At 36.8% G+C, this 15,205-nt stretch overlaps 1 protein-coding gene across 1 annotated transcript in view; it reads left to right on the top strand.

The window, feature by feature from the left end:
* The window catches only part of LOC113231123 (epidermal growth factor receptor substrate 15-like 1), a 48,809-nt gene that overhangs the window by 2,816 nt on the left and 30,788 nt on the right, over nt 1-15,205 (top strand). The window contains 3 exon segments of the mRNA XM_026465293.1: nt 12,734-12,832; nt 13,715-13,891; nt 14,244-14,354. Of these exon segments, the coding sequence (XP_026321078.1) occupies nt 12,734-12,832; nt 13,715-13,891; nt 14,244-14,354 (387 nt within the window).

Raw genomic sequence — 15,205 nt, 5'->3', positions numbered from 1 at the left:
CATTAGTGCCTGGCGGCAGAAATAGGTAAGGTGACTGTACTTCCCGGGACGAACTACTACACAAGGAGCTCTACTGCTGCTAACGTCATTTCTATGTAATTTTTAGGGACAGATAAAAATGTGTAAAATATAGTAAACAAGATCATGTTTGTATTATAGTAAGCATTTTAATTACTTAAATTATACCTCTTTCAGATGTTATGTTACATTAATAATATATTTAAACAAGAGTTTTACAAGTTTTGCATCAACTAAAATCAGTAAAGACTATGTAAAAATGCATATGCCAGATTTTAACTCATTCAATCATTTCAACATTCAAAAGATATGCTTGAGTTTTCTGACACAAATTTTTATATTATACCATGTCAATTTGTATTTTTTTGGACTACAGATTCAGTATCGTCTGAGAATTATGATCAGTTTTATATATATGGGTATGAGCCATAGATAAAGCTTCCATAAGAGCAGAAATGCCATTTATTTTGTTTGAAAAAATTTCTGCCAGAAACCTCTAATTGTGACTGATTTCCATTATGTGACTTCAAAGTACGTTCTTTGCACGTGAATTTTATCAGATGAGTCAGGTGAATTTTGACAGATGTCATTGATAAGTGATAAATCACTTAAGAGTTCAACATTCGATCATTTGTATTTTGGTATATGTGTAAATAAATAAAATATGTGTAGAATTGAGAACGTAATAATTGTTAATACCAGCGATCACACTAGACAGGGTATATTTACTTTGACTTCAAGTTATTAACACAGTGTTTATACGTTCTTACTAGGCATTACTGCTTCCCTCTGAAATATAGGAATGATAAACAATATAGTTATGTTTTTACTTACTTTGCTTATCTTAATACGACATAGCAACTCGATCTTTATGCTTAAGCCATACAGAGGCGGCCGTGGAAGCGTCATGGGTGCGGGAATTTTTGTAATATACGAGTTTATTAGCCGCGGCCAGAGCGTTTCCTTCTTTAGAATATACTTTGTGAAACAAACTAAGATAAACACTCAATCATTTACTTGACCCAGAATTGAAAGTGATGAATTGATTCTAAATGTCTATAACCTATGGTAGGCCAGTAAGAGAAAGATTGCTTCTGAATTACGAGATCGAATTCGAATCTCCGTGATCACGTGTAGGGTCTCCACTATTTGTACTAAGTGCTGTACAAGCATAGTACCACCACTAAGGGTGGCAAACTAGGGGATGAACCCTGTTTCGCGCACTTTCCGTTAACCTATTTCTATAAAACTTGGCAAATAGATGTAATTACAATGAAAAAGCGGATAAGCAAACAAATTTTTTTTTCTGAAAAAGTTATACTTTACTTTATTACTTTTTCTCACCGACTTAATTGCAGACTTAATTAACGTGCAGGTGTTTGGGGACGAGTGACACACCAGCAAGTGCTGCATGAACTGTATATCTGAATCACATTCATTGCGGGATACAAAAAAAGATAGAAAAAAAATGAAATTATTATAATTTATTTTAACACTTTACTTTTAAACGCTGCACTTGGCTTACTGCCCATCGCCTCATTTAGCACTTAGTTGCTTTATATATTCGTTATAATTGTATGATATCACCAAGATACTAGAGATTCCGTTATATGATGCGCCAAGACTGGGACGCGAAACATGGGGCGAAATAATCTGTGCCAAAGAAGGCAATCCCGAAGAGCCCTCTTCACGATTCTCAGCACTGAGAAGATAATTGAGGAGAATTGAAAGATTGAGTGGCCTTCTTCGTAGCTCAGAACACACAATGTTTCCCCTAAACAGTTGATAAACACGGAGGCTAATGGACGTTATGAAGGAAATAAAATGACATTTCATATCAATTTAGGGTATCACTCTTGTCAACACGGAATCGCATTTTTTTATGACTACAAGTGAAGAACAAGTCGCGCGCCTGGTGGTGGTTGTAGTGCCACTCAGAGCTTTAAATTACAAAGATTTGAGGGGCACTGCCACTGTGCCAGTCAACTTTTTATGCCCGTCAACTTTTTAAGACAAAAGTTGACAAGTTCCATGTGTAGTTTTCAAGACCGGAACGCAGTAATGCTCACACTACGACTTGGCGGCAGAAATAGGTAAGGTAGCAGTAGTTCCCTGGACGAACTCTTTCTCAAGGAGTGCTTTACTGCTACTAAAAACAAAAAAAGCGTTACGCATTTCGCTTCCGCTCGAACAGTAGACGCTTCTTTTTCGCTCTTGTTGCATGGATGTAAAACTTTTTCTTACCATCTCACTCTCTTACTTTAAGGAACTAAAAAGAATAAATATAAGATATCAAAAAATTCACAACAAAAGTTTTAAAATGCACTGATCAAGTCTGTCGAGTACCAAGAAAACCGATTTTCAGAGATATCGGGAAAGTTATTTTATTACGACCTTTTAAGTGGTACCGAGAAAGAAGTCTCGGGCACAGCTAATGCATACAACTTGACAAAGATATTTCCTGAAGTTAAAGCAAATTCAATTACATAGAAGAACTCTTACAATGGAATGATATTTACGTTTGACGTCACAATGATTCGATTCTATCTACAGATACAAGGAGGCCTGTCACTCAAATTGACAATATGAAATACTGACTATGAAATATGGAGACTGTGGAGAGTTAATTCACTTTATCAAAATTATTGGTTTATTGCCTATTTATTTAATAAACGATACACTAAATGCAGATTTATGTATAATCAATGCATGATCGCAAAATTGAGATAGTTATGTGGTACGTCATCGTCACGATATGAGCGTAAGGAGCGGACCAGTCTGACCACCCAGTAGAAGTATGAGAGTGCCTCTCAAGATGGGGTCCAGATGGTTCACTTAACACAAAAATCACAAGAAAAAAAAATGTATATGTAGTGTAGTTTATATAGATAATTCAGTTTTTTTTTCAAATGCGGTAGCACCCCCTGGACAGCACCAACGCCCAGTGGCAGTGCCACTAAGATCTTTGCGATTTAAATCTCTGAGTGGCATTGCAACTGTTATGGATAGGCGTGTCGCTTAGCACCAGGCGCACTTGTTCGTCCTGTCACTTAGTATTATAAAAAAAAATGTTTCCTAGGCCGACTCTAGGATTCTTCAGCGCCCACTGGGCGGTAGGCATCACTTTGGGGAATTATGACTAAGCCCTCTTCTTGTGGGAGACCCTAGCTCAGTGAGATATAATAGTGGGTTAATGATAAAACATCCGTTTTATTATTACTAATATAAACAAGATAGAAACTTGCGACAAGTTGTAGAATCAATATAGAAACGAGCAGTTTAGTTAAAAACCTTGAAACTAACGTGAAAAGTTTGTAATGTCCTTTGTAATCGGAAGCCATTCAAACATGTCGTGAGTTATGTATGACAAATATCAACAGTGTTTATGCATATTTTACTTTGTTAACATTTTTATTGCGTATTATTGCCTAAACACATTCTAGCATTATTATTGACGACTTCGGTGAGCCAATGGTTTATACTGTGAAAGCCCTGGGTTCGATTGCCGGCAGAACCAATTTGGAAAATTAAATTTTATTGCTGGCGACAGGTCTATTTTAAGGACAGAGTCAAAATTGAAAACAAATTACTTCCCGAGGCCGGGATTGCTGGACGAGTATGAGTTACAATACTTTTATTAATACGAGTCAAGCAATCCCCGTTCCCGCCGAGGCTTATATAGTGATTTTCTCAAACAATGCGAGGAAATAATAGAAGACTAAAGAGAAAATATATAATAAATAAGTAAAAAAAAAATGTTAATTAAAATTATAAGTAATATTGACATAGTTTTTCCAGGTATGTTTAGTAGTAGCCTGTTTCTGATGACGCTGTTTATTGTGAATCCATAAATATGTATTTATATTACATTAGGTACCAAAGCATTCTAGTTTATTTTACTTCCTTAAATTAAACTTTTAAATATCACACGAAATACTAAGCGGCGATCATCGTTTTAACTTCGCATCGGACCGGAGGCTACTTAAGGATCATGTCATGATAAGGACCCTAAGGACCGTGATCCTTCTTCGACTTGATAATAAATTGCACTTTGGTCTTCACAAGAATCAATTAGTAGGTACCAAACCTTTTCGTATGTATAAATTTGTTAGAGCTGGGTCTGATGCGAACTCCATCTACTCCATCCTCTACATATTTATCTACTTATACATGTCTGATCCGATCACGACTTGAATATGCTTACTCTATCTGGGAATCATTTTATAGGAAATATAAAGAAGACATTGGACGATTTCAGCGCAACTTTGAACTGTATAGGAGATGTAATAAATCTTACCGCGAACTGTTGAAGTTCTTTCACGTTCAGGATTTGCGGTCAGAGCATACTTTCCTTGAAGCAATGTTAAAAATACAAGTTGAAACGCGTTACTTCCTTGTGGAATGTGATGTTAGTGTCTATTTTATGTTTGCCTGTTCTATTTTTACACCCATTTACCGCACATGTCGTCATTTTTAGCAAAATTGTTTGAGCTGTTCGCGGTGCAATTTGACTTTGAGCACTGACAGCCCGCCCGCTCGTGTAGGCCCTTTGGGAAGCCTCTAACTTGCCTCACTTAGCGTACGCGGGCTAGGTTTCTATGCGTTATCATTCTAAGCTAATAACTATGTAAACAGGTAAAAGAAAAACTCACACACCCGAACTGCCCAGTGTTCATAATTGCGAGAATTAAAAATACCTACCTGTATTAACTTAAAAAAAAAAAAAACGGCGATAACATTTAAACCAAAGTGATTTGGTATTCTTATGTTTTTTCGTCTTTTTTTGTATTTTGGTGTTTTTTGTATTTTGGTCACGAAACTAAGTGCTAGTGAGAAGAGCGATAACGAAAATACAGTAATAGATACACATTCAAACACATGATCAGAAGTTCAGATTGTCTGGAAAATCAATAACATTTTCTTTTACCCATTGTCCTAACACGTCAAATATTACTTTTAATATAAAATTAATATTTGTTTACTTTTTCTATTATAGATTTTCCTCTCTTTAGTATTTTATTATTTCCTCGCATTGTTTGAGAAAAATTCTATACATGCTTCATGCGCCAGTGAGGCCAGCGAGGCCTTGTACTAATACGAGTCAAGCAACCCCCTTTCCCGACGAGGCAGTAATGTACTACGTGGGCCTTACTATAAGTTTCCGGAATGAATAAGAAAAAAATACTATAAATGGTCAGAAATGAATTTATTGTTTCTCAAAATATTCTCCGTTAGCGTTAATGCACTTTTTCATACGAATGAGCCAATTTTGAAAACATTTATGCCACTCCTCCGTGACAATCTCTGAAACATATTTTTCATACTCTTCGACAGTCTCTTCAGGTGATGGAAATCGTTGACCGCGTAACTGGTCATTAATTTTTGGAAATAAAAAAAGTCACAAGGTGCCAAGTCGGGACTGTACGCGGGATGGCTCATAAGGTCAACGGTCTGGCCGTGTGAGAACTGGCATTATCGTGGTGCAAGATGATACGGCGTAAAACGTAAACGGTTATTTTTGCGGAGTTTGTCAATAACTTTCGACAAACAAATGGTCGTGTACCAATCACTATTCACGGCACAACGATTCTCCAAAGCAACAGTAGCCACGTGTCCAGTTTTATTAAAAAAAGAAGCAATCATCCGCTTAGAGGCACTTTGCACGCGCGCCACTTTGGTTGGTTTCGACTCAACTCGAAAGACCCATACGCTCAATTGCTGCTTTGTTTTGGGATCGTAACTATAAATCCATGTTTCGTCACCTGTTACTATGTCTCACACCAAGTTTGACGCCTCTTCGTTGAATCTGGTAAGCATGTATTGCACCAAGTGACTCAGTCAAATTGTGTGGGATCCACCGAGAGCACAGCTTTTTTACATCCAAATGTTTGCGTAGTATTAATTGTATTTGACTCATGCGTATGCCTAAAGATGCCCGAATCTCATGGTATGTCACATGCCTGTCTGTTTCGATCGTACGGCGCACAGCATCGATGTTTTTGTTGTTCACAGCAGTGGACGGGCGACCATCACGAAATTCGTCACTGAGGTTCATACGACCGCAATTAAATTCTGCAAACCAGCTATAAGTGGTCGTCTTGCGTGGCGCTTCATCGCCAAAAGCAGTTTGAAGCCGAGAGTAGCTCCGCTGAGCTGTTACATTATACTTAAAGTCGACGAAAATCATACTACGAAAATTTTCACAAGTTAAATCCATGGTGACGTAGACAATCAATTTAAAATGACGCCACAATGTAAAAACAAGTGACAATCAGATGAAACAAACTGTATTCTACAGCCAAAGAGTTCCATTTTCAAATGTTTATTACTTTTAAATATTGTTTATGTAAGTGGCCAGTTTCGGAAACTTATAGTGCGCCCTATGTATACGTGGAATGTGTCACAATGTGTGAGGTAACAAATACACTGTGCTTCTTGGTGCCGACGAATACGCATATGCGCAGCTCTCGTCGTTATCGACTATTTGCACTTACGTTTTAGGACAAATTCTGGTATGCGCGCTCCTCTAAGGTGATTGTTTCAAAATTATAATGAACTCTTGTCGGAAGTAGACATTGATCTGTCTAATTACAAATTTAAGAGGACGGCTACTAAATTAAATTCAATTTTATATCTTTAGCGCTATTAATCAATTTATCTAAGGGTCGTATTCCAGAACTCTACTCAATGCTCATCCAGGATTTGAGCAGACTTGAGTATGATTTCAGGCACTGGAAATACGACCCTAATGGCAAGGACTTGAGTATGATTTCAGGCACTGGAAATACGACCCTAATGGCAAGGACTTGAGTATGATTTTCAGAGCTCACTGCAATACTCAAGTCCTGACTTGAGTATTGAGTAGAGTTCTGGAGTACGACCCTAAGTTGGTTAAGAGCAGTAGCTCCGGGCGTGGCAATCATTCTATCAATAATAAAATAGTTAACATTTCGTACGTTATTGTTTTTTAGATTTTATATTGTCAGTTTCACAAAAATCTTTATTTTCGAATTACTCACTTTGTCATTGAGTGTGCGATACGGAAGTCCACAAGTACGACATGGTCATAATTGTAACTGACATCTAATAAAATAAACTTACAGTACTTTAGAATCCAAACCGTACTTTATGTAACATTAATATCAAGGTAGGTAATGTTAAACGTTTAAACAATAAAAGATTGGTATAAGCAAATATTGTCAGAGCGGATGACACTCGTGAGTGGAGACGTTCGAACGCACGATTGATAGTGTTATCTGTACGTCTGTTTGCTTTGCCTCAATAGGCATACAATAAACGCTTTATTTTTAAGTTACATTTATAATGAAAACAATATATATTACCCACTTTTCTTTATTTGATGTTTGATAAATTTTTTGCTTCATTTGTAAATGTGTAGTGTCCATTTTGTGCATATAACAAGTGTTTACTGAAGGTATTGTACTTTGTGGGTTGCATCGTTGTACATTTACGTGTCTAATTTGACATAATAGATTGTTTTTGTTTTATAAATTTGTATTTGTTGACTTTTTGTGTTATTCAATTTATTTTTTTGCTAATGTGATTGAGACAATAATAACACCATAATTGGAACTTTAGAGGTTAAATTATTGGCACATTTAATTTTACCTAATTTTCCGCCTTTCTAATGTGCCATTAATTGAATCAGTGCCAGCACTAAGCTTCTTAGCCTTAACACATTTCATAGTGACATTGAAATGTAACTATTATACGTAGAACGAACTGACTAAAAACGCCCCCTTTTAATCTTGTTAACAAACAACTTGACATTTCGTTGTGGAGTGAATTCAAGATGACTATGAAAATGTTAGACATGGGTTTAACATGTAAACTTTCCAATACTGCCTCGGTCAAATTTAATAAAATTGTAAATAACTTGACTATGTGTAATATTTATAAGGGATGTTTGTAAACTTTCGTAGTCGTCGTGAACAAGAGGTTATCAAATAACTATGGCAACTCTAGCTATAACCTATATTATTTGGCGACCTCCGTGGTCGAGTGGCTTGCACACCGATTGTTCATGGTACCGCCATCTCTAGGTCCCGGGTTCGATTCCCGGCCGGGTCAATGTAGATAAAATTATCTTTTCAATATTGTCTCGGGTCTGGGTGATTGTGGTACCGTTGTTGTTTCCGATTTCCATAACATAAGTTCTTTAGTTACTTACTTTGGATCAAAGCAACGCATGTGATGTTGTCTAATTTTTATTTATTTATGATATTATTTATTTATTGTATTATTTCTTTATTATATTATTATTTATTTATAAGGGTAGTTCTAAGTGTTTAAGATGCTACCCCGTGGCGTGGAGGCCAACAATCACTCCGAGGAAAAACCTTAACCTACGCGAGGTTATGCGAGGTTCAAGCGTTTAGTAAAAACGTACAACATTATCACGTGAAAAAAGAATCGTCTATTAGAAATGAAATACAATACAAATACCTTTTCGGGTCTAAATTACGTATATTTGTTTAAATTTAGTTGTATTTTGTTAAAGAGCCGAAACATTGATTTGTATTGGAAATAACCTGGGTCCAAAAAATAGTTTTATGTGTCGCAATCTTCTGTTCAAAATCGCGTTAACAGTCATTATTATGAATGTAGTTACAATGTCAAAAAATCTTGGGTCATGTTAAGAGTCAATACTCTTAACATGACCCAATCTCGAATAAGAATTTTTCCCGTACTAATACGGTTCATTTTGCTTAGATGAAGTGGTAGTGGCCTTATTTCAGAATTTATTTTTTTACAAACGAAATTTTGAAAAATGTATATCGTATACTATACGCGTTCTATTTAGTTCAGTTGGTTGAAAAAGAATCATTGGTATATTATGTAATACTATTGAAAACAGTGGTTTTCTTGTGAAATTTCGAGGTAAGTTTGTAGTCTTTTCTATCGTGAAATTTTTTAGGACTCCTGTTTTCATACCGTTAAATTTACAATATATTTTTCCAAGGTGATTGATTCACTTTCACTGTTATGCGGAATCAACCAAAGCCGTTTGAAGAGTGTCGATTTTTGTACATTAGTTCTTTGATTTTAACTGTAATGTGCGATGGTGTTTATTTTAACAAAATATGTGAAGTTCGAATGTTTGATTTAACTTCTAATCAGAACTTGGTGTCTTCGCACTGAAACAGGTTCAATGGAAAATTTATTGAATTTTATAAGATTACTTGCCGCTTTTATTTACAACAAAATATTAAGATTTTTTTTAATACATTACAAAATTACTATATATCAATAACTAGTGCCATACTACTACATGCTAGTAATGTAGTGATACTAATTAAATTGGACGTGTTATAACTCTAAAACGGTGTGTTAACATCACCATTCTATATTGATCCGATTATAGTGAGCCAAGGCTGACATTTAGTCATTGTTAGCGAGACGTTGGTGTGAAAGCATGTTCCTCAGTCAGCTACGTACTTTATTAATTTCTAGTTCTTAGGTTTTCGCGATTGTTACTCATAGGAAATGAGGCTATTTTTTCGGATCTAAATTGCGTGTATTTTTTTTTAAATAAATCAACGATTTGCGCCCACATATATTTAAGTGAAGTTCTTCACACAAAGAACAACACGATTAACTGTCGATCCCGACTTTTTTGACAGCCGTGATAATGGGAAGAGCTAGAACGACAGTCGTCTGACGATATAAAACGTCACAATAAAAATGTGGCGACACATAATAGCAGCTTCAAACGATTCTGTCGTGCAAACGACAAGGCGGCTGCCGTGAACTGATAAATTGTCGTTACGATCTAGTGGGAAAAGCTAGACACGACAGTCGTTCAACGATAATATAAGCGTCCACGACACAGTCACGGCAGACAGTCGTTTTATGGGATCGGGCTAGACGCGACAGTCGTCCAACGATACATAATGGGAACGCGCCTTATATGTCAGTCATTAGTCAGGCGTGACCATGGGACCTGTAAAAAAGTCGGTTCGTTTGGAAAAACTATTTTAATTTCTTATTACTTTCTTTTGCTGTATTTATTTTTCACTGCTGGGCACATGTCTTCTGTAAAGGTCATAGTACGCCACTCTGCGCGACATAGAAACTTGGACTGTAAACCTTCTTACAAGTTTTATAACGTTATTCTCCTTCACCATTACAAATGTACGTAATCTTACAAATTAAAGTCATAAGTTCATGATGGCACATGGATTTGTACCGTGGAATTTTCAAATAAGAAGCATCCTCTCCCCTACTGGCATACCACTGCTCTTAATGGAGAGTTAGGTATTATTGTTATTACGATTAGGTCAAACACCGTCCCTGAAATGGAGGCCACATTGCTCTGTACTTCAATAGCTTAAACAGTTGCACGAAACTCAGTTTTAAAATTATTACTACGTAAAATCCACTTTGGATTACTTACAGACTAATTAGGCGATACGGTTAATAAGTAAGTGCTTTATTTGTTACGCGAATTTAACGTTATTTAGTAAATTATATTGTTCGAGATAACAATGTTGAAAAACTGGTTAACTCTTGCTTAATACGTGCACTATTTTGTGACAATAAGTCTTTTTTTGTTAATATATTTAAAATAATAATATTAGCATAGCGTTAAATTTCATTTGTGGATCAAAAAGTTTCGCCTAATTCGAAGTAAGTTTAATTAGTACTTTTTGATGGACTAGTGGCTTACCCGTTTGCACCGCCGGTAGAACAATTTTAGAAAACGAACTTTTTTAAATTGGTTCTGGGGGTCTACTATTTTTCTCGGTCCGATAGCCGTCCGAAATTTGACAGTAATTTGGCAAATAAGTAATAAAATAAAAATAAGTAAAGAGAAGACATATTTTAAAGTTTTTAATTTTAATTCAATAGATATATAATTAAATCAGCGTGTTCCTATTACAATGTATATGAATAAGAAAATCTTTCCTCGTTGTAGGTCAACTGTCAAAATAATAATAAGTAAGGCAATAACACAATTAGTAATCATTAAAACGTCGTAACATTCACAATTTAGACATTTTAAATTTTACCTTTCTTTCACAATCTGTCGATAAAACTGTCGACAACAACTACATGACTATTTAAAACTTTATGAAAACTGGCAACATTTTACATAATACTATGTCTCCCAGGTACATAAAAGAGCGTTTAAGCTTTCTCGGGTCCCAGAGTAAACCCGATCGCTATCTTGTTAAGTCCCAGTTATCTTTTTTTCCATCACTCCTTCACTGTTCATGCGGTCAGACTTTGGAACGCACTTCCCATTACTGTTCAAAATAGTAAATCCTCAGAGAGCTATCCTTAAAAAAGAGTCAAGGAGCACTATTTCTCCTCTGTTCCATCCATTTTGTAGATATTATAATATGAAATATATATTCATCTAAATATTTGTATAGTCTGTTGTAAGTAATTGTTCTTTTTATTGTTATTTTATTACATAATTTTGTTTTGATGTTCACGTAAACCCGTTAATGTAATTATTGTGTCCAGTATTTTGGACTGCAGGAAGAAATTTCTTTTAGAAACAAGCAGTACCATTTCTTTGTGTTTACCGTTTTACTAAATCTGATTTGTGTTTTCCTGTGCACTAAATGATTAAATTAGTAAATAAAATAAATAACTACGAATGATGTCATTAGCACCGAATACCTAACAGTAAAAAAAACACACACCAGAACGTCTAAACAAGCCACCATAATATAAAAAAATAAATAAATAAATAAATAAATACGTTAGGTACGAGACAAATTGAATTGTATCATAATCGACTCAAGGTCGATAATTCACTAAACCTTTTTTTTTACTGTAAGACCTAGTTGCCCATTGTTCAAGGGATCCTAGTTTTAGACCTAGGCACAATTCGCGCTTTCGATGTTAAAGGGCGTAATTCGAAAAATGCAATTTTGGGGGATACAAAAAAGTACGAAATAAGACTTGTACAGACGGCAGTCATATCAAGCTACACATTGAAGGATCTTGTACTGCTGCACTAGAGGCGATGTTCGAAGAAAAGAGCTTTATATGCTGTTGACTGTTCATGGATTCTCATATCAAAGTAGTTGTGTTATATTTGGCCAGTGTCATTTTTAGTAGCAGTAGAGCTTCTTGTGAAAGAGTGCTTCAGGGCAGGCCAAGTAGTAACGTGACCCTTTTCTCGAAAGTATCTTAGTGAGTGATCTTGTTTACTGCAATTTAATTTAATTTTTGTTTCGTTTGTGATTTTGTTTTGCAACGTTGGAACGGTTTGATTGCGTGTCTTTATTTTTGTTTCTTTCTTTCTACAAATGTAACCACTGCGTTTTAGTTTTGTAGGATGAAGGTGCCCGTGAAACTACAGGCACATGGGACTTGTCAACTTTATGTCGTTAAGCTTGACTAGCGCAGTGGCAGTGCCCTCAGGAAATTGCGATTGAAAGCTCTTAGTAGCACTGCAACTGTTATGAGTAGGCGTCAAAAAATTAAATGGCTGGTGACACGTAGGTTTTTTCAAAACCATTTCGTCCAGTTATTAAAAAAATTTGAATTTCCTCACTTTATTATTGGAGATGGGAATTTGTACAGACGTCATCATTGATTTTGTTCCGTTGCACTGAAGGTGACATTCGAACAAATGTGTACAGCTTGATGTTTTTATGTATGGAAATGTTTTTTAATCGGTGTTAAGTATATTTAGATGGTGAATAATCATATTTGACATGTGTGTTCTCCGCAGGCGGGACTGTTCGTGGCGCTGAAGCTGGTTGCGCTGGCGCAGGCCGGCAAGGACATCAACATGAGTAACATACACTCCGAGACGCCGCCACCCAAAGTCGTCAGTATTTACGTGATCCTTAGTCCTTTGTTATGTCTTTATTTCATTCCCCTAACGATTCACACATTAACGCTTCCTTCAGCTAAGGTTAAGAAAAATTATAACCTAAAAATATAGTACCTTTTTCATATTAAAAATAACCCCTTACCAACTTACTTACCCTTACTTCTTCGTTATAGTAGTTAGCAATTGTTGTTTCGGGACCATTCATCGAATGTCGGACGCTCCTAAGTAACCACCAACAACCATATCAGCTTGATCCTACGCGGCTTTGAAAACATCAATTATATATATATAACCAACATAACCTCTATCCCACACACACCCCATCACCATACGCCATAGAGATCTTACATTGGTTCAATCGGTCCAGAATTTGATAATTTTAAAACAAGGTCTCTTAACCTATGGTCCATGGGGTCCATGGATTTTAAGGGGTTCGTGTAGTGAACGCCGAGGGTCTTGTAGCGAATGGCGAGCCTACTTAGCATAATGGAGTACCCACCGTCACACTAACTATTCATGTGTAATTATGTAAAGTTTAATAGCAAACAAATAAAAGCTAGTAAAACTAAAACTAGTTGTTTTATCTTTTCGGAAAGGGTCCATGGGCTCTTTGACATTTTGAGAGGAGTCTATAACTAGAAAAATGTTAAGAAATCCCGTTTTAGAATATTGAAGTGATAGAATATACTGGATCTCTATGCCTATCATGAAGGGTCGCATTTGGTAGTAAAACTTTACCTGTTTTTCCTTCGGACAATCCTTCATTATATTTACGCTGATCTTATGGTGGTAACCCAGAACTGTTAAAATAAAAGCTATACTGCTAAGTTTTTTAAACGAGGAAGAGACCGCCATTTGAACGTCATGTCCGAGCAGGGCGAGCTGCCGAAGGTGCCGCCGTCGACGGCGCCGGCGCGGCCCGCGGCGCCGTCGCCGTCGCCGGTGGCGCACGCGCCGCTCAGCGACTGGAGCATCCGGCCCGCGGAGAGAGAAAAGTACAGCCAGCTGTTCGACTCGCTGCAGCCCAACAACGGGCTCATCGCCGGGAACAAGGTAGTCAAACTTAGAAAAGTTAATTTTCCACTTTGGTGCCTACCGAGAATCAAACCACCAACACTCACGAGGGAAATAAATGTAGACCATACAAATATTTTTCCCTGTCCGGGAATCGAACCCGGGATCTCTGCGTGGCAGTCCAGCATGGTAACCGTTCGGTCACCGAGGCAGTTATAAGCGTATAAACGTATCGGTAAAATGTACAGAATAGGCTAGGAAACAGTAAATAGATGTTAACAAGTGACACATACAGAATGCCTCATCAAAACGCAGTTTCCTCTCAGTATGGTGTTGCACTTCAAGTGCTTCGACGCATGAACCGAAAAGCATTTGTGCTAACGTGTTTTAGGTGAAAGGAGTGCTGATGGAGTCGAAGCTGCCCCTGGACACACTCGGCAAGATCTGGGATCTGGCGGATCAGGACAAGGACGGCATGCTTGACAGACACGAGTTTATCGTCGTAAGTTATATTTCGCTCTTGTAGCGGCGGTTTTAAGGCTTGCTTTACATCTTTGGGGAACGCTATGTCGAAGTTGGTTGGTTCCAAAAGCACTGCGATCATGTCCAGGTACGACGTACTATGCGTATCAATTAGATGTGAACGAATTGTCAATATGATTTTTTATAGTGTTGTAGTACCATTGATGTAATCGGTGATTCTGCCAAGGTTAAGAATGATACGCATTTATGACTCAGAATTTGGCCAGTGGTTTTCGATGGCAGACTTTTCACAGTTCAGAGGAAATAATACTTGATTTTAATAATAAGTTGCCTGCTTATTGGCATTCTACATGGTATATCACGGAGAGTGTGAGAGGGAATTGCACGATTTAATTCCGTCTTTCCCTTTCCATCGTCGGGGGACCAGACTAGTAGGCTGGAGTTCCACCCCTATGTGTGGATATTCTAAGGATTCGCACGATGCGTTTTGCTTCCACATTTCAATGGCGAACTGCTATGGAATGGAACTTAGGTGTGCTCGATGGAGCCATCGTCGATTTTATCGTCATTTTTCATCAGGTGAAATGGAGGTCAAATGCGCACTTATAGTTTAATTAAAAAATAATAATAATATGCTTTTGCTTGGACGAGAGAATAAGGTTTAACTTTGACGACCGCCATAAATCATACACTGCGGGAATATTTATAAAAATCACGCAGTTGTATTAGTGCGGTGGTAGCAGCAGCGCTGGTGGACTCAGACTCTACGAGACCATAAAATTCAAAATAAATACCAAAAATTGACAAATTTAGCTAAATACTCTTTTATTGAAAATCATGATATTTTGACTGCCGTGATATTTATATATT

The sequence above is a fragment of the Hyposmocoma kahamanoa genome, unplaced genomic scaffold (genome assembly GCF_003589595.1).
Source record: "Hyposmocoma kahamanoa isolate Upper Pololo Valley unplaced genomic scaffold, ASM358959v1 64, whole genome shotgun sequence".
Classification (NCBI taxonomy): domain Eukaryota; kingdom Metazoa; phylum Arthropoda; class Insecta; order Lepidoptera; family Cosmopterigidae; genus Hyposmocoma; species Hyposmocoma kahamanoa.
This window is presented reverse-complemented; position numbering and strand designations above follow the sequence as displayed.